This window comes from Coffea eugenioides, chromosome 6, assembly GCF_003713205.1.
Source record: "Coffea eugenioides isolate CCC68of chromosome 6, Ceug_1.0, whole genome shotgun sequence".
NCBI lineage: Eukaryota > Viridiplantae > Streptophyta > Magnoliopsida > Gentianales > Rubiaceae > Coffea > Coffea eugenioides.
The window spans coordinates 49,760,557-49,780,663 of NC_040040.1; the positions used below are offsets into that span (position 1 = coordinate 49,760,557).

General features: G+C 33.3%; 4 protein-coding genes across 4 annotated transcripts; 2 read left to right on the top strand and 2 right to left on the bottom strand.

Moving 5' to 3' along the window:
- Nucleotides 1–4,792: 4,792 nt before the first annotated feature.
- LOC113774339 (zinc finger MYM-type protein 1-like) lies at nucleotides 4,793–5,538 on the top strand. The gene is made up of 2 exons (XM_027318885.1): nucleotides 4,793–5,321; nucleotides 5,477–5,538. The coding sequence occupies exons 1-2, from the start codon at nucleotides 4,793–4,795 to the stop codon at nucleotides 5,536–5,538; spliced, it is 591 nt and encodes a 196-aa protein (XP_027174686.1).
- Nucleotides 5,538–6,252, top strand: LOC113774341. Its single transcript, XM_027318886.1, has 2 exons — nucleotides 5,538–5,928; nucleotides 6,167–6,252. Exons 1-2 carry the CDS (start codon nucleotides 5,538–5,540, stop codon nucleotides 6,250–6,252), a joined length of 477 nt encoding a protein of 158 aa, XP_027174687.1.
- A 2,980-nt stretch (nucleotides 6,253–9,232) lies between these two features.
- On the bottom strand, nucleotides 9,233–10,401 carry LOC113774342. The gene is made up of 2 exons (XM_027318887.1): nucleotides 10,335–10,401; nucleotides 9,233–10,242 (listed from the first exon to the last, which is right to left on the bottom strand). Exons 1-2 carry the CDS (start codon nucleotides 10,399–10,401, stop codon nucleotides 9,233–9,235), a joined length of 1,077 nt encoding a protein of 358 aa, XP_027174688.1.
- A 6,819-nt stretch (nucleotides 10,402–17,220) lies between these two features.
- LOC113775226 (F-box protein At5g07610-like) lies at nucleotides 17,221–18,788 on the bottom strand. The gene has a single exon (XM_027320011.1). The coding sequence runs from the start codon at nucleotides 18,780–18,782 to the stop codon at nucleotides 17,439–17,441; it is 1,344 nt and encodes a 447-aa protein (XP_027175812.1). The 5' UTR covers nucleotides 18,783–18,788; the 3' UTR covers nucleotides 17,221–17,438.
- Nucleotides 18,789–20,107: the final 1,319 nt, after the last annotated feature.

Sequence of the window (20,107 nt, forward strand, 5' to 3'; positions counted from 1 at the left end):
CTAATGTCCTCAATTTTGTAGTAGGCTTGTACATGAATAGAATGAAATTGAACAAGTTTTAGTTTCCTGTACCCGTTATATTATATTTCCTTTTCTTTGGTCATTTACAACTATGCACACCGATAGTAATTTTTCTTTCTTTGAATCTTATTTTACATAATCGCAACCCTTTTAAAGGATCAATTTTGAATTTTGCAATTAATGCATTGATATCAATTAATGTGGATGCAGTTGAATCTTTAAAAATATATAGAAGTAGTCAATAATAATTCTTTCTTTGAGTTCAAAATATTGCATTCAATTTGTTGAATGTTAATTTTATTATTTGAAAATAAAAATTGGATGATCTTTCTATTATTTATTAACTCTATATATTTTTAATACATTTTTACTTTAGTATTTTCAAAAAATACCCATGGATGCCCAAATCCATAAGGGTCTGGATATGAATTTACTTTTTGAGACCCAAAAGGGTCTGGATCTGGATCTGGGTCTAACTAAATTAAATGGGTCTGGATTTGGATCAAAGGGATCCAACCCAAACCCTATCCATTGACATACCTAAATATCTCAGAATCATGTGCTGCAGCTCCTGTTGCCATGGAAACACCACGAAATTAATATAAAAAAGTTCTATTGGGCTGCAACAAGTAGTACTATAGCATGAATACACAATGATAAATATTTCATCCATAATAAACAATTTGAGAAAATGCCATCCATGCATGAAAAAATTCTTTAATAAATTAATAAATATGAGATGTAACACGTTCCCATTTAATATTAAAAAATGATTTAATTCTTATTCAAAAATTAATAGTAATTTTTCTTTCTATGAATCTTATTTTACATAATCGCAACCCTTTTAAAGGATCAATTTTGGATTTTGCAATTAATGCATTGATATCAATTAGATTTTGAAAGGGCATTTTGTCTCCATATACCCCTATGAGAAAAAAATCCAATTTAATACTTTGAACTCCAATTCAAGTTAGAATTTACTAAACACCGAACTCAAACTTAGAATCTTCTGAAAATCTTGTTGGTAGCTTGCCCGACCGGTTTAACTCAATAACAAAAGCAATTGGCCATTATATACTACTCGAAAATAAGAATGAATAGTTTTCAACCCATAATAGGAAGCACGGAAAGTAGAGGAGCGTTTCCTTGTACTACAATGAAATTGCAGAGACAGGAAACAGTTCAGAAATTCTATATTAAATTGCTAATCTCTTGTCCCAATTATAGTAAACTTCGGATACAGTTCATAATTGTAAAGAAACTACTAGTAACGCTTCCAATTTTTTCTTAACTTCCAAGTCTATAAAACCTATATATACTAGTTATAAACCAACATAAACTTTTTTCTACTTCTCTCACATCTCCACGGAACTCAAGATTCTGAGAATTATACAACTTTTCTGTGATCGTTCCTTTTTCCTTCCAAAATTTTGGAAAGGGACATTACAATGCTTCCATATGGAACTCAACCACGATGGTTAGAACATTTGCTTCAAGTAGGATTCTATGAAGACATTGATACTTGTAGCGTTCAAACCCATCGGTGGAAAACAGTTTTCTGTAAAACATGTATGGATGGGCCAATTTGTGATAAATGTTGTTGGACAAATTCTCACAAAAATCATGATATTCTGCGGGTACGTTTAGTTTTTATTTCAACATGCATGCATGTGTATTTATTTAATTTTTGTTTGGGTCTGGTTTGGAATAAACTTTTACTTATCATGTATTAGGTTTGCAAAGCATCTCATCGAGTAGCTGTACCAAAAGAGGACATAACAAAAGATATGGATGTTGATGGCATTCAGCCCTTCATAATTAACTTCAAATTGATTTTCTTTTTGCATGAAAAACTTAACAAGTCAGTGCAAAATTGTCCGAAGTGTCAGATATGTCAAGGATATATCAAGGATCCAACTTATAGGTTTTGTTCAATCGCCTGCAAAGTAAGATTTTTTCCCCTTTTCTTTTTTGAGATTTTATCTTAGGCCTCAGTTGTGTTAAATTTACTTATACATAACTTATGTTCATTTATAGGTTAAATCAGTTCAAGGAATCAATGGCAAAGTTGATCTGCAACCAAGTCATGGCCTGGAAGTCCAGCAGTTTCGTCCAATTAGAAGGCAAGGGAGAAAAGGAGTACCTCGTAGATCACCACTCAAATAATGGATAGATATTAAGTTTTTATGGTTATTGAACTCTCTAATTTACATGTATTTAGGCAGATCCACTAGAAAAAAGAAAATTAGTTGCTAATTTTATCTACTATTTCATTGGTTTCGCCCGTTTAAGCACAGGCAGCTTACTTTAAGTCATATTTTGAGTGCATATTCTAGTCTGGCTAGTCAAGAAAAGGTACAAATTGCCTTAAATTGCCCTTTGGTTTAGGGTTTCAACGAAAAAACCTCCTTGTGATTTTTAAAGTACCTTTTAGCTTCTTATGTGAAATTGTTATATTCAATTTTTTTGGGTTCAAAATTCAAGAACAACGTATATACCATCAGGATAGAAGAAGATGATGAGTTTGTTTGGAAGGCGCCATTGTTTGGGTAGGAAGGACTAGAAGTTTGCACGTGCAACCTTTTGGGGTGAATTTCATGATTTAGATTTGGCCAAAATTGTGAACTTTGAGAATGTGAATTTCCAATTTTCGGGTTCCAGATTTTAAAGTTTTGATGTAATCGTGAGTTTTACACTAATTCAATGATAATTCATGTTTATATCAAAATTATTCCGGTTTACATTGCAAACTGGACAGAATTGAAATGGGAGAGGTCCCATCTCTCCCAATTTTCATGCGATAGTTGGAGGTCCTTAAAGTGGTTTTCTTCATTCATACGTACACATTGGTAAAATTATTGTTTGTGTGCAATAGCCATGGCGGCCATTAAACACGGTTGGGTACTATTATCACCAACAATTGTTCATGTACCACATTCGAGTGGGATACATGGGGATGTTGGCTTATGAAATTGCTTGAAAGTACGGATTGAGGCAATTGAGGGGCATGGCTGGCTAAGAATGTCATATTCTCACAGCTAGCCTGTTTAGCTATCTTTATTGTTCTCATTTGCATCACAGAAAGCAGTGGCGGATTTAAGGTGGGGCACGGGCCCCACTCTCCCTTTAAATTCCTATAATACTTATACAATTTCGAAGACATGGTAGAGAATATAGTGTTAAATTGGGAGTGCCCCACTCCCCAATTTCATCTTTTTTGTTTTTGTCTTTGCTCACGAGGTTGACATGGTCTCCACTCCCCAATTTCCCTTCCCTCCTCTAGTCCTCTATTCCCTCCCCCCCCAACACAACCGACAGCCACTCTACCAAGTACCTAGCCACTCTTTCTCTTGATCATCTCATCCAATCATATTATTCACTTCCTTTGTCCCCACTTCCCAATTTCCCTTCCCTCCTCTAGTCCCCTATTTTTCCCCCCACAACCGAGAGTCACTCTTCCTTCCACAACCAAGTAGCTAGTTACTCTTTCTTTTGATCACTTCATCCAATCATATCAATCATTTTCTTTGTCCCCACTTCCCAATTTTCCTTCTCTCCTCTGGTCCCCTATTTTCCTCTCACAACCGAGAGCGATTCTTACTTCCAAATCAAGTTAGTTACTCTTTCTCTTAATCACTTCATCCGATTCAAATATTGTAGCAGAATCAGTTGATCTCCGGGGTCCACCACCATTGCAACTCTTTTCTAAACTTCTTACCAACTTTAGGAGATCATCAAAATCAGGTTCTAAACAATTACTTCTTATTATTATTATTTGAATTTGTTTGCAAATATATTTCTAGAGCATGAGACTATTACTGTTTTAAAGAAATTTGAAAACTGATTAGTTAATATAATAACTAATAAATGGATTATTTGATAAATATTTTAACTTGTGAAATGGTGCTTTTATGGATTTATAATTTATTTTTTATTTGCCTTGATTAGTTTCTTATATTGGAGTTAATGTAATGATGAATAGAGGGTCATTTGACATATATTTTAACTTTCAAATTATTCTTGTATGGATCCTTTTGTCTAATTAACATGATTAGGTTCATATGTTGCGATTAATGATTTGATCTAGTAATGAATAAATAAGTCATTTAATAAATAACTTTAACTTGTGAAATAGTTATTGGATAGATTTTATTGTCTATTTAATATTTTAATTTCATTAGTATCTTATATATTGATTTTAATTTCTTTAGCTGCGGGAGATATTTCAAGAGGAAGTCAATGGAAAAAGAGTCATCTAATAAAGAAGAAGCCAAGGATAATGAAAATGCAATAAATGACAATAAAAAAAAGATGCTTGGGGATTAATTTAGATGAATTACCTGTAGATCCAGCCCAAAGGAAAAAAATTGGGGATTATCATCCAAACCTTCAAGATGAAATTCGGAGATATTACTTACAAAAGGGACCATGTCAACCTCTTGAGCATGTTTTTCCACAATAAAAGATAGGAAAAAAGATACGTCGATTTCTTCGGGGCTGGTTTGATGATTACAAGAATTGGTTAGAATATAGTCTTGAAAAAGATGCCGCTTGTTGCTTATGCTGTTATCTATATAGACCAGATGTGGGCGAACAATCTGGTGGTGATAGTTTCATTAAGGAAGGATTCACAAATTGGAAAAAAAAAGGATAGATTTGATGTTCATGTTGGTGGTCCTAATAACGCACACAATCTGAGTTGGAGTAAATGTCAAAGTTTGTTAAATCAAATCAGCACATCAAAGGGGCATTTTTTAAGCAATTAGAGAAAATGAAGGTTGAGTGTCGGACTCATTTATTAGTTTCAATAGATTGTGCTAGATTTCTCCTACGCCAAGGTTTGGCATTTCATGGTCATGATGAATCTGATATCTTTGAAAATCAAGGAAATTTTCTTGAACTTTTGCACTTCCTTGCGGGTCATAATGATGATATAAAAAAGGTTGTTCTTGAAAATGCCCCTAAAAATCTCAAACTCATTGCTCCAGATATTCAAAAGGATATTTCAAATGCTTTGGCAAGTGAGACTACAAGTATTATTGTAAATGCCATTGGACACAAATTGTTTGCTATTTTATGTGATGAATCTCGTGATGCATCAACAAAGGAGCAATTAACAATTGTTATACGTTACGTGGATTCACATGGATATGTGATTGAGCGTTTTCTTGGCATTCTACATGTAAGAGATACTACTGCTCTTTCACTTAAGAAAGCAATTGATGTATTATTTTCAAAGCATGGTTTGAGCATGTCACAAATCCATGGTCAAGGTTATGATGGTGCTAGTAACATGCGAGGTGAATATAATGGTTTAAAAACTTTGATCCTGAAGGAAAATTTTGCATTTTATATTCATTGTTTTGCACATCAGCTTCTGCAAAGAAACATGTCCAAGTTGGCCAAGTCTCTTCTATGTATAATACACTGTCTACCTTAGTGCATGTTCTTGAAGGTTCATCTCAAAGACAAGAAATTCTTAGAGAACAACGACTTAAGAAAGCGTTGACGATCTAATGACTGGAGAACTTGTGAGTGGTCGGGGCTTAAATCAAGAAACTAGCCTTCAAAGAGCTTGTGATACACGTTGGGGTTCACATTTTGGCTCGTTGTTGAAGTTGGTTCTTATTTATGATTCTGTAATAGATGTTCTTATGATACTTGAAAATGATGGTCTTGTGGAGCAAAGAGGTCAAGCATATGCACTTCTTAATTCTTTGCAATCTTTTGAATTTGCATTTATTTTACACTTGATGAAGAAAATCATGGGAATAACGAATGCACTATCTGAAGCATTACAAAGGAAGGATCAAGATTTTGCGAATGTAATGGGTCTAGTCAAGGTTTCCAAGCAACAATTACAAGCTACTAGGGAATATGGATGGGATTTTTTACTTGATGAAGTTTGTTTGTTTTGTGAAAAACATGAGATCATCATTCCTAAAATGGATGAAATATTCATTAGTAGTGGGAGACCTCGAAGAAAAGTTCAGCAAATTACAAACCATCACCACTATCGAGTCGAGCTATTTTGTGCAGTGATAGATTTACAACTCCAAGAACTCAACAATCGTTTCAATTAATGAAATCAATATGGAGTTGCTTCTTTGCATGGCATGCTTGAACCCAAGTGATTCCTTTGCAGCATTTGATAAGATAAAGTTGATTCGTCTTGCAGAACATTATCCTTGTGAGTTTTCTAAGTTGGATATTCTTGCACTTGACACTTAATTGGATACTTATATTAATGACTTGAAATCAGCTAAGGAATTTCTAGATTTAGGGAAAATCTCTGATCTAGCTCAAAAGTTAGTGGAGACTAAGAGAGATATTGTGTATCCATTGGTTTATATGCTCCTAAAGTTGGCTTTGATTTTGCCTGTTGCTACAGCTACCGTAAAAAGGGCTTTTTCAGCTATGAATATAGTGAAAAATCGGTTACGAAATAGAATGGGAGACACTTGGATGAATGATTGTTTAGTTACTTACATTGAGAAAAATATACTTCGTGAAGTTCAAAATGAGAAGGTTGTAAACCGTTATCAAAATATGAAAACTTACCGTGAGCAATTGTAAATAGTTTAGTTTGTTTATGAAATAAAATTATTATTACATTAATAATTTTGAGTTTGTCTTTTTATTTTTTTCATGGAATATATACTTCATTTGTACTTGTTGGTGATTTTTTTTTTTTTTTTGCTTAAAAAACTAAAAAAAGAGTAGGTAAATAATTATAGTATTACTTTTGCCCCCACTAAGAATTTTTTCTGGCTCCGCCACTAACAGAAAGGAAAAGGTTGAAAGGGGATCCACTAAATTTCAATGTCTTGAACATCACTTTGGAAGTTATAGGGTACTTGCTATAGATTATATATCTTTCATAGAGTGTATATTGGACTTTAAAAGCCAACCACTTCGTATTAAATTAAGCTTGATTGACAGCCTCCACAATCAAGTGAATGATAGAATTTTTGTCTTTTAACGCCATAAATATACTGTTGCTAGCATTTGACCATGCTATGCGTGAGCTTTTATTTGAATTATAATAATAATAATTATTATTATTTAAAATAGTTATATGCAAAAAAGGCTAAAAATTCAAAAGAATTTTATTTCAGCATAACTTATTTTAAAATGTCGTACTAAATATATATTATGGGTAGATTTTGATCATCCACATTGACCTAATTAAATTAGATATAAATTAAACTTAATCATTAGTGGGTGTTAAATAGGTAAGTTTAAATCATTTCTAATCTAATAACTATATTCTAATATTTGTAAAGACGTGTTTAGCTTTCCTTACCTTTTCTTTAATTTTTATTTTTTTTCATTTTTTTTATCATACTTCCTTCTTCTATTCTGTAAAAGTTTAACAAACTCTTCGAATGTTAATTGATTTCTTGTATTAACATCTATATATTTTTTAGATTCTTGTAAAAGTGGCAATAGTTGAACTTACTATAATCACCATTTTTTGTTCCTCTGTGCAATTTTTTTTTATTTTGCTGTTTATTCAAGTAAAATTTCACTTACTTTTTTGGTGTTTTTTACAAACATCCATCAAAAATAGGTTTTGAATCAAATTTTGGTCTAAAAATCATCCTAAAATACTCCCAAAGACAACCATCTAAATACAATCTATTGATTTAAATTCATATATTAATTTTTTAAATGCACTTTTTGATATACATGTGTTGTACGAAAAATTGTCCAGATGCTTGTAAAATATCAATATAGAATTTATTTTAAGTGCAAATGAAATGTTAAAATTAATTTATATACTAAAAGTTTAATGTTAGAGTATAAAGTCCAACACTAAAATATAGAATATAGGAAAAACAAATCTACTGAAGTGTCTTAAGCTCACTAACTACAAAAAGAAAAAAGAATTGAAGAAAACAAATTTCTTTAATTAGCTTATAATAGTGTTATTGGCTACCATTATTCACCATTAATATGTATGTATCAAATTTTTTATTCTACGGATATTTGAATTATAAAATAAAGAAATTCAATGAGTCAAGAAGCTTTTTTAAGGAGGAAAACATATTTACATACTTAAGTCAAAATTATCAGAAAAAAGGTTTGGAATTTTCCTAATATGCTCTGTTACATTTAACTTTAGTGTTGCCAAATTAAATAGTTTGGAATATTGTTATTTCCTTTTTGGTTATGGTGATTTATATAATTTTTGAATTATAGTCATGTATAAGTTTGGTAAGTTTTAAATTGAAATTGTATGTTAGGTTTTATTTAGTTAATTGACTTTAGGAATGTTGCTAATTGATAAATTCAATGTGGTAAGTGTATAATCTTAACATTAAATGTTGCTTTATCTAATTAAAATAAATCAAAAGTCTAAGAGAAAAGGATAGGAAGTTGGGAGATCCCTAAGAGATCGAATTTGAAAAGTTGTCTTCAAATATGTAGATATATAGACTAATCAAAAAATGACTACAATATTTTATATATTTAAATTAAAAAGAACATTGATTCCTACCCTTAATCCAATTTTAAAGATAGAAATTCTCTTTGGCCTATTTTCTTTTTGAGTAAATTTTATATACACTATCAAAGTTAGATACATGACACATAAACAAAATTTGAAATTCAAATTTAAATTTAGTTGAACGAGAAAGGCATCCAATACCAAAATGGATATGAGTATATCCCTGCTACTTCCATTGTCTTGGAAAATCAGGAGACCCAATGTTTACCATTGATAACATCTCTCCATCCAATTGGACAAGGAGATTTCAAGAATTCCAAGCATGGATGTCTACAAACATCAATGGTATATCTACTGTCAGTGTATAAAAAATTAATTTTCATATTTTTTGAATTTGATAAAAATAGAGAAAATCGGTGCATCTACTTTAAAAAAGTAAACTTTTTTTTTGCTAATTAATGTTTATTCCAAGCAAATTTCTTGCTTAGAAAATTAAAATGGATATGAATGTGGGTAATATCTGTAAAAAGTTTACCTACAAATTTTGTCTCACGAGTCACGAGTGGGTAATGAAATTAAAGCTGCTCAGTCTTTTGGCAGTGCCTGTGGAAATGTGGGCTTCTCTTTTTTTTTTTTTTTTCAGAAACGATAGAAATTTTATTTCATGAAACAAGGAAGTAACACTACATGGTGTGAGAAGGGCTCAAATTTTGACTTTACAAAAGTGGACTAGGCCACTGAGGAGCTTTGAGTTCCTCATCAAAGTGTATGCATAGCTAATCTACTCAGTTTAGCACTGAGTCTATTCATTTCAACAGGCAAGCTATCAAATGAGCATTTCCTAAACATTGAGCAAAGATCTTTTATGTCCTCCAGGTGAGTTGCCAGCCTTTGGTTGCTAGAAGCTTGATACCGTATCATATTTAGGACCTGAGTGCATGGCGTTTGGATCTTGATATGCTGCCACCCTTTCCCCTTTAGCTTACAAAGTGCCAGTTTGATGGCCAAAAGATTATCCAGCACTGCTGATCCAGTGCTTCTCTCATTCAGCATCCAAGCTTCACATTTCTGGCACAGATTGTTTTCTGTTGTAACTCCAATTCCCATATTTTGCCCTTCTACGTGTTGCCCCACCTCAACGCTAATGTTCAGCAAGTTATCATCCTCCCCCACCCTTTCCTCCTCATCTTGAGCTATTTCTGTTTCTGAGATGCTCATTCGATGTTCTATCTGTTGTGATTGGTGATACTCCTCCCAGTCCTTGGTTGCTTTCCTGATGACTTCCATTGGATGTCTATTCTTGCCTTCGAATTCAACTTCATTCCTGACTTTCCAGATCTGCCAAAGAATTTCCACTGTTAAGGTTATGTGTTCTCTTCCATCCTTTCGCGTCTGCACTTCCATTAACATACTCCACCATCTTCTAAAATCAGCAGTGTGCTCCGTAAGTCCATCCCACTGGAGGGGTGCCATCCGCCATATCATTTGTGCTTGTTTACACTGAAAGAATCTGTGTTCCATTGTTTCACTATTTTCCCCACATAGCTTGCAGATTATATCACCATTTCCTGTTCGTTTATGTACTGCTTCCCTACTTGGCAAGGCTTGGTTCAGGCATTTCCATACAATCAGCTTTTGTTTGTGCTTTATCTTCATCTTCCACAGCTGTTTCCAGACTTTCCCACTTCCTCCTTCCCAACTTGTCTCTCCCTTAGCTTTGTGGAAATGTGGGCTTCTCAACAGGATGTAGTTGTAAGAAGCAGCTGAGCCTGATCCAAATTGTCAAGATAAGTGGTTTGGAATGCAGGAAAATGGAGTGATGAGGGCAAATTAATTCTTATTGTGGCTATGTTCTTTGGACGACTCCTCAAGAAGTTCCACATGGATGGACGCAAAGCCTGGAAACTCCAGTAATCAGAAGCTGTCATCCGTATGTAGAGTACATGTAGGTATCCCATTGAAGGATACTAATTGTAATTAGTAATTACCATGTCGATAAATGCATTGGAAATTACTCTTTCAAATCCAACTTGGCCAAAAAGAAGTTCAATTCAACTTTGTCACATGGTGGATTTGCCTTTTTTTTTTTTGTGATAAACTGAATTGCAAGGGATAATAGAATAAACATGATAATACTGAAAAAAAAGACATGACAATATTATTTTTCCATTTTCAGATTTTTTTGCAAGTAATAAATGAAGCTGTGGTTGTAATAGCATGGTTAGAAAATGCGACTATAGATTCATTGCAGCGAAAGAATATTTTTTTAGAAGTAATAATAAAGTAATAGTGCAACAGTATAGTTACCAAATGAGGTACAACGTCATTGTTTGTTTGTCTAATTCCTTTACCCCCTCCCCACTTCTGCAGTCCTACTCCTCTACAAAAAATATGAAAAATAAAAAAAAGTCACATTTAATGTTTCATTAGTATTTAAAATTAGTCTCAATTTAGATATATTTTTCCAAAAAATGACACCTATTATTGTTCTTAGTGTCCTCTTTGTATTTAGATAGTTTCTTGATTTAAATTCATTTTTCAAGAACTAACACCTAATAATCGAATTGAGTAATTATTAAAGTTATTAAACCCAGCAAAGGCACCCCGTCTTTGAATCACTGGTTCAATCGTAGGTGAGTGGTTGAACTAGAGGATGACTGAAAGAACATTTCAAAATACAACAAATATATTAATTAATATAGTACATGTAAAGTTTATAAATAAAATGCTTTACATATTAGAGCAATTGCACTATGTAATTCATAGTTCAGATGTATTTAATTTGAATTCAGATAAATAAAATTGATTTGAAGAGATAACTTTCAATGAGTGATAATTTTGCTGTGTTTCTACACGTTATTGCTTTAATATCTAATTTTATTGTGTTAGTACATGTATCATAAAAGTTACTATCTCAAAAAAAAAAAAGGAAAATGATCTGTTTCATCCCTCACATTTTGCAAAAATATTCTTTTCGTCCCTCACTTTTAAAATAAACAAATTCGTCCCTGATATTTAAAAATTAAAGCTATTACATCCATGAACTTAATTTTCAATCTGAATCAAACCATCCAATAACCCAGTAATAAATTTCGGAAATAGAATTGATAGATCAATCGGTCAATTTCATCATATTCACATGACATTTATTAAACCAAAAAAATAAAAATTATAAAATAAAAGGTCATTCTTTGTCTTGGAATAATAGAGTTTTTTTTTTTTTGGTAAATCTTTTCATGCACCGTTAGTATATCCGCTTGCGAATCTAGATGTGTATCATAAATATAAAATTTGGTGTTTAAATTTAAATTAAAATGATATGGCGGTACATAAAACCGTCAATGTATACAATGATAATGTAGGAAAGATTAATCTTTCTTTTTTATGTTATAATTTTTTATTTTTTATTTTTAGGTTCATTAAATTTCACATGAATATTAAGTTGAGTTAACCAAATGATCTATTAATTACACCCCCAAAATTTGTAATCAGGTTGATTGGTGGTTTGATTCAAATTGAAATTTTGGATTCAGGGATATAATAATTTCAGTTTTTAAATGTCAAGAACAAAATTGTTTCATTTTAAAAGTGAGGGACAAAAAGAATATTTTTGGGAAATGTAAATGATGAAACCGATCATTTTCCTAAAAAAACAAAAAGGGGCTAAATTCTTCTTAATCCCAGCCCGTACCCATTAGACAAATTCAATAGCAAACACTAGACGTCCAATAGGTCAAAGTGTTCAACCCATTCTGCCTCATTCTATATTCACAACCCAGCTGCAGGCCCAACTTCGATAGTTGAACAGCCCAAACTGCATCCTTGAAACAAACAGAATGGATCCAAAACATTCAGCCCCAATTCCAAAACACCAATAAACTTTAAAACACAACTATTATGGTTCCGCAAGGCAAACCGAAAGGAGGAAGAGAAATACAATTGCTAAAGTTTGAATTCGAGTGAATGACACATAATTACGGGAATGAAATAATGTTGTTTATTTAAAAAAAAATTTGAGTGAAAACACATATTTTATTTAAATGCTCAGAGGTCCTCTAACATTTTCATTTGCACATATTGCTAATTACTAGTCGGTCTATAAGTATTTAAGTGTAAATGTTGACTGAAAATAAGGTATTTTGGTTTTAACTTTAAGTGGCAATTATTTCGTTTGAAAGAGTTATCCTATATGATAACCTTTAAATGCAATAAAATGTCTTGATTCTTTCTTTCTTTCGGAGCCCAAAGAGCTTACGTCAATTTTTACAAACCCAAACCCCGAGGGAACCCCAAAATGTCTTGATTCTTAATGTGCTCAATTTTGGAGTAGGCTTGTACATGAATAGAATGGAATTGAACAAGTTTTAGTCCCTTGTACCCATTATGTCGTATTCTCTTTTCTTTGGTCATTTACAACTTTGCACACAAATAGTAATTTTTATTTCTTCGAATCTTATTTTGCATAATCGCAACCCTTTTAAAGGATCAATTTTGAATTTTGCAATTAATGCATTGATATCAATTAAAGTTTGAAGGGACATTTTGTCTCAATATACGCCTATGAGAAAAAAAAAATCCGATTTAAAACTTTGAACTCGAATTCAAGTTTGAATTTACTAAACATCGAACTCAAGTTTAGAATCTTCTGAAAATCTTGGTGGTAGCTTGCCCGACCGGTTTAACTCAATAAAAAAAGCAATTGGCCATCATATACTACTAAAAAAGAATGAATAGTCTTGAACCCATAATAGGAAGCACCGAAAGTAGAGAAGTGTTTCCTTGTACAGTGAAATTGCAGAGACAAGGAAACAGTTCAGAAATTTCTATATTAAATTGCTAATCTCTTGTCCCAATTATAGTAAACTTCGGATACAATTCATAATTTTAAAGAAACTACTAGTAACGCTTCCAATTTTTTCTTAACTTCCAAGTCTATAAAACCTATATATACTAGTTATAAACCAACATAAACTTTTTTCTACTTCTCTCACATCTCCACGGAACTCAAGATTCTGAGAATTATAACAACTTTTCTGTGATCGTTCCTTTTTCCTTCCAAAATTTTGAAAAGGGACATTACAATGCTGCCATATGGAACTCAACCACGATGGTTAGAACATTTGCTTCAAGTAGGATTCTATGAAGACGTTGATACCTGTAGCATTCAAACCCATCGGTGGAAAACAGTTTTCTGTAAAACATGTATGGATGGGCCAATTTGTGATAAATGTTGTTGGACAAATTCTCACAAAAATCATGATATTCTGCGGGTACGTTTAGTTTTTATTTCAACATGCATGCATGTGTATTTATTTAATTTTTTTTTGGGTCTGGTTTGGAATAAACTTTTACTTATCATGTATTAGGTTTGCAAAGCGTCTCATCGAGTAGCTGTACCCAAAGAGGATATAACAAAAGATATGGATGTTGATGGCATTCAGCCCTTCATAATTAACTTCAAATTGGTTTTCTTTTTGCATGAAAAACTTAAAAAGTCAGTGCAAAATTGTCCGAAGTGTCAGATATGTCAAGGATATATCAAGGATCCAACTTATAGGTTTTGTTCAATCGCCTGCAAAGTAAGATTTTTTTTCCCCTTTTCTTTTTTGAGATTTTATCTTAGGCCTCAATTGTGTTAAATTTACTTATACATAACTTATGTTCATTTATAGGTTAAATCAGTTCAAGGAATCAATGGCGAAGTTGATCTGCAACCAAGTAATGGCCTGGAAGTCCAGCAGCTTTGTCCAATTAGAAGGCAAGGGAGAAAAGGAGAACCTCGTAGATCACCACTCAAATAATGGCTAGCTATTAAGTTTTTATGGTTATTGAACTCTCTAATTGACATGTATTTAGGCAGATCCACTAAAAAAAAGAAAATTAGTTGCTAATTTTATCTACTATTTCATTGCTTTCGCCCGTTTAAGCACAGGCTGCTTACTTTAAGTCATATTTTGAGTGCTTATTCTAGTCTGCCTAGTCAAGAAATAATACAAATTGCCTTAAATTGCCCTTTGGTTTAGGGTTTCAACCAAAAAACCTCCTTGTGATTTTTAAACTACCTTTTAGCCTCTTATGTGAAATTGTTAACGAATGCATGAGCCAACCAAGCATAATTTCCACGCAAAGTAATATATATATATATATATATATATATTCAAATTTTTTGGGTTCAAAATTCAAGAACAACGTATACACCATCAGGAAAGAGGAAGATGATGGAAGGCGCCATTGTTTGGGTAGGAAGGACTAGATGTTTGCACGTACAACCTTTTGGGGGAATTTCATGATTTAGATTTGGCCAAATTTGTGAAATTTGAAAATGTGCATTTCCAATTTTCAGGTTCCAGATTTTGAAGTTTTGATGTAATCGTGAGTTTTATAGTAATTCAGTTATAATTCATGTTTATATCAAAATTATTCCGGTTTATATCGAAAACTGGGCAGAATTGAAATGGGAGAGGTCCCCATCTCTCCCAATTTTCATGCGATAGTTGGAGGTCCTTAAAGTGGTGTTCTTCGTTCATACAGATACATTGATAAATCTTTTATACACTGATAGTGTATATTCTAACGGGTCTAGATGTATGTCACACATACAAAATTGCTCATTTGACACCCGTTAGTAAAAAATCATTTTTTAGATATGTTATACTCGTTAGTATTTTAAAATTTGGTTTGTATTTATTCTATGCTTCATGTAATTTTTGTGAACTCACAGTTCCACCACTCTAATCGCAATCCACACCTCCGAATCAACCAACCTCAATGGCATATGAGCACCCTTTTCTTCCTTTTCCTCGCGACCTCCTCCAATTGAGAACGGACATAGAGAAAAATTACTTCAACAACTGCATTGTTTTCGTGTTTAATTTCAAGGAAAAAGATTGAAATTATGTTAAAAAGTCTTTCGTGGTCAGCCTGAAATTCATTTCATTTTATATTTTCTTTTTTGTGGATAAGGAAAGTAATTATTGTTTGTGGTTCAAAAGATTGAAATATTCAATTATTCATAACACTATAGTACTTTTTATGATATTATATATATAAAATAAATAAATAATTAAAAAATATGTTTATGATATAAGCAGAACAAAATTTGAAATTTTTATTAAATCTTGATAACCAAACAGACCCACTTTATCCGTAGAATTGGACCTGTCGGAGTCGGACTCAGACTCCCTATCACAATTCAATGAGGAAACTACATCTTTCTTATACGAACATTAAAACTCAATTTTATACGAACAATAAAACTCAAAATTCTGAAGACTAACGACTATTCTGTGGTTAAAGTTTTTTTTTTTCTTCTAAAAGTTCTGGGAATCATGCTGCTGCCACTATGGTTGAAATATTTACTTCAAGCAAAATTCTATCAAAATGATGATTTTTGTAACATTGAAGGCCATCGTTGAAAGACAAGTTTCCGTGAAAAAAAAATGCTTGGATGGGCTGATTTGTGACAAATGTTTGAAGGTTTCGCACAAAAATCATGATATTCTGCGGGTATATTTCCTAATTATAACAACCTTTATAAGTATGTTTTTTTTTCTCTTTTTTTTTTAATTATTTGATTTGACTGCATCTCAATTACCTAAATAATATTGTTTTAGGTTTACAAAGCATCTCATCAAGTAGTCGTGGCCAAAGATGATACAATGGAAGATATTGATGTTGATGGCATACAACCCTTCTTAGTTAACTCCAAGTCAATTCTCTTTTTTGCACGGAAGAGTTAATAAGTTGGATCAAAATTTTCCCAACTGCCAGATATGTGAAGGACGAATCATAGATCCAACATATGACTTTTGTTCAATCGCCTGCAAAGTGAGAATCCTATATTCGTTTAGGATTCTATGGTAGGACTTCAATAATGTGAAAATTGCTTAAACATGAATTTTGTTCCCTTGTAGTTGTAGGTTCAATCTCTTGGAGGAATCTTTCTCAATGACAAAGTTGATGTTGATCTGCAGCCAAATAATGCCTTGTAAGTCCAGCTTTAACATCCAAGCCAAGGTGTCCAACCTCCTAGAAATAGTAGTTGTGGTATTTTAACTGTCTAGAGAAAGTGTGATGAATTAGAATTTTTATTCGTTACTTCTGTTTTTGCTCTTTTGAACACAAACAGCCTTTAATTTAAGTCAAAATTTTGGGAGGTTATTATTCTCGTCAGGCTTGTCAAGGAATTTGATTTAAAGTGCTTAAAATTGTCCCTTTGATTTCGAGTTTCTTATGTTTCAGGTCAAAAACTGGTACTGATAAACACATGAAGGTACATTACATCTGTATAAATGCATATGAATATGGAGCAAAGATATCTGTCTTTTTGCCTTACTTTGAAAAGTTAGACAGCTCACTAATTCACATTAGACGAGTAATTGAATCTGATGCAAGAACTACATTCTGGTTTAAACTGACACAGTTAAGAGCTATTGTGTATTACCTCAGCCATTTTGGTTCTATGGTCTCCAATATTTATTTCGTCATTCGATCAAAAGTTGGGGGTTTTGCAGCATATCCACATACATTTACATAGATGATATGAATCCCTAACTTCTCTTCTAGCCCTTTATTTATTATTCAGCAGAGCACTCTTTTACTCTCGTATTGATTAAATCAGGGGACATTTGACCTCTCAATGGGATTTTTAACAAGCTCTGCGATTAAATTCGCCAAGAACCACATTGAAAGATTGCAAAGTAGTTTCAATACTAGGAAATCTTCATCTTGATCCAGCTAAAGTCATATGGTTAATTCAAGCACTTGGATTAAATTTCCCCTTGACATCAAACTGTTGAACGCCAAGAACAAGCTTAACAATGGTTGACACTTGGCAGACATTCATTTGCTCCAAAGCAAAGAAAGTGTACCATTTGAGTAAGATAACAATATAGATCACCTCGATGCACAAAGAATTTCAGTCAAGAACATGTTCTGCACCAATAGCAAAGGATATACATAATAACTAAACACAAGCAAGTGTTTCCAAGTGCTTGTGTGCATCAATCCAATCATACAATGTAAGATTCTCTCCAAAATAAAGAGCACCTGGAGGATTTATTTCCACATGCTCAACAACCTTCTTTGTGATAATGTCATATGAGATCAACTTACCTGGCAATGACAACACAAGCTTTGCCTTGTTCTCTTTTTCATCTGCAACAAAACTCGGAACTCTAAATTGATATCTTTCCACTTCATCAGGATCAAATGCCTCATTGACAATCAACGGGTACTCAACGATCAAAAAATCAAGATCAACACGATGCTTGACATACCACTTCGAATAATCACTCTCCATCTCCAGAACATCAACCAATGTAGCTCGAGGACTGTACGTCTCGATGAGATGTAAATGCCCACCAGACTCCCCAAAGTACAAGATATTCCTTCTCCACTGGTCATCAGGAATCAAAGGACTTGGCATTGGCTTGAACCTCTCACTCCACAAATCAAAGCACAAAAAATCCCCATCAGCATTCGCCCAATGCATAGCATCATCCAAATAAGCCCCATACTTGAAAAGAACATTTATACTATTGAACATGGAACTCAAGTTGTCATCCTCGTCAAGCTCCTCATCCCACTCAAAATCAAACTCATAGGACTCATCTGTCTCCTTCCAAACCCCAGTCTCCGAGGAGTACAATGAAAACCGGAGTACAATCTCCGGCAACCTCATCCAAACGCATAAAATTTTGTAGTGGTCGGGTTTTAAAGGATCGAAAGCCAAACTCAAATCCCTAATTGAATGGCGATCCTCGGGCGAATCCGGAAGCTGAATAAACCGACTCTGATTGGTAGTAGGATTATACATAAAAAATTTTGTGCTTTCATCATCGTACGGGTCCAAACAGATCAACCCATTACAGGAGTGAATCCGCCATGGAAAACCCTCCCTTCGATTGCTCAAATTAGAAGTTATAACACGCATGGAATTGACATCTTCCAAACTATTGCTAAGACAAAGGAAATTGAACTCAGGAACCCAACAAAATACCCGGTAAAAGAAGAGGTTGGTGGCGGCGGCGGAGGAGGTGGGATTGCGGCGGGCGTGAAGGCGGCGGAAATTGGGCCTGGAAATGATTGAGAGCCATAGTTTGGAGACGCATTGCAAGCGCAGGAGGGATTTTGGTGGTAAGCAGAGTAGAATTTCGGTTAAGAGGTCTTCGTTGTTGATGATGGACAGGGTTGATGGAGATGGTGGCGGCGGCAGTGGTGAGACGGCGGAATGAAGTGGGGTGGTGCCGGAGATTTTCGAGGTATAATGGGTGAGACGAAGTTGGGGTTTGTCTTCTTCGTCCGCCATGGTAAATGATTCGAAGGCTGAAGCAAAAGAACGAAATGATGATATTAGTATAGGGTATATCACTCGTACCTGGTTTCAGAGTTATGGATCATAATCTTACTGGGCTCTTGGCATATCTAGGAAGCATGGAAAGCCCATCTGTAACCTTTACGATGTCAGTTTGGCCCTTTCATGCAGCATTACGTTTTCCTCCACGCTAGTACAAAGCGATAAGTGTGATTGTCTATTCATCCCGACCATTGTACGTTAGAACGTTCGGACTAGGCTTCTCTTCATTGTGTTAAAGAGAACGTCAGTCCATTACACTCGAATAAAATTAATTTAAAAATTATTTTTGAAAATCAACACAGTTCATAATATATTTCATTGCTTATACTAGTTATACATGAATAAAGTTTCGTATGAAATTGATCAAGTTTTGTCGCCTGATTAATTATTGCAAAATTTTCATAATTTTAATCCATTTTTTATTTTCAAATGTTTCGTGTAAATTTAATATCAAAATATTTTTAAAACAATATCATTTTTTAGTATGTTGATCTAGAGATCAAAAGAAAATTAATGACTCAGTTACGTGATTTTATAACATTATATAAATAAATGAAGAGGCCAATGGAGAGAAATCTAATGGAGAGGATCTTAACCCTAGAACGTTCATCCTACTTCAAGATTGAATGATACATTGGAACATTTATCACTCCCTTCAAGATTCATTATTCATTGTTACATTGGTCTTCCAAGATGATACATTAAGGGTCTGTTTGGTTGGAAGTAAAATGTTTTCCTTGGGAAAATATTTTCCGTGGAAGTAATTTTCCATGAAAATCATTTCCCTTTCATCATTTTCAGGTGTTTGGTTAGCTTATTGAAAATATTTTCTTACTTCATTTTTCTGGTGTTTGTTTAACTTTTGAAATATTTTCACTTTTATCTCTATTTTTACTTTCTACACATTATAACTATATACTTCTTCCCATGCAAAATAAGAAAATTTATCTCATTGTTTACTTTAAAAAATCTTGGAGAAATGTATATATGAATAAAAAATATCTCCTTAAGCAATAAACAAATTGCTGGTCATTTAGTGTCAAATATCAATCACATGCAATGCTTATTGTGACATATATCTTGCACTCTCACTGCTGAAAGTTTCTCTAGAAAAGAATGTCCCTATTATACATAATTAATTACTAGCATAGGATTAGCAGGATGAGATTTTTTTTTTATTTTGAATATACTAGGGGGAGGGTTGGGTTGGGTTGGGTGGTACGGGGGAGGGAGTGTAAGGAAGAGGTCTTAGGTTCGAATCCTCCTGTTTACACTAA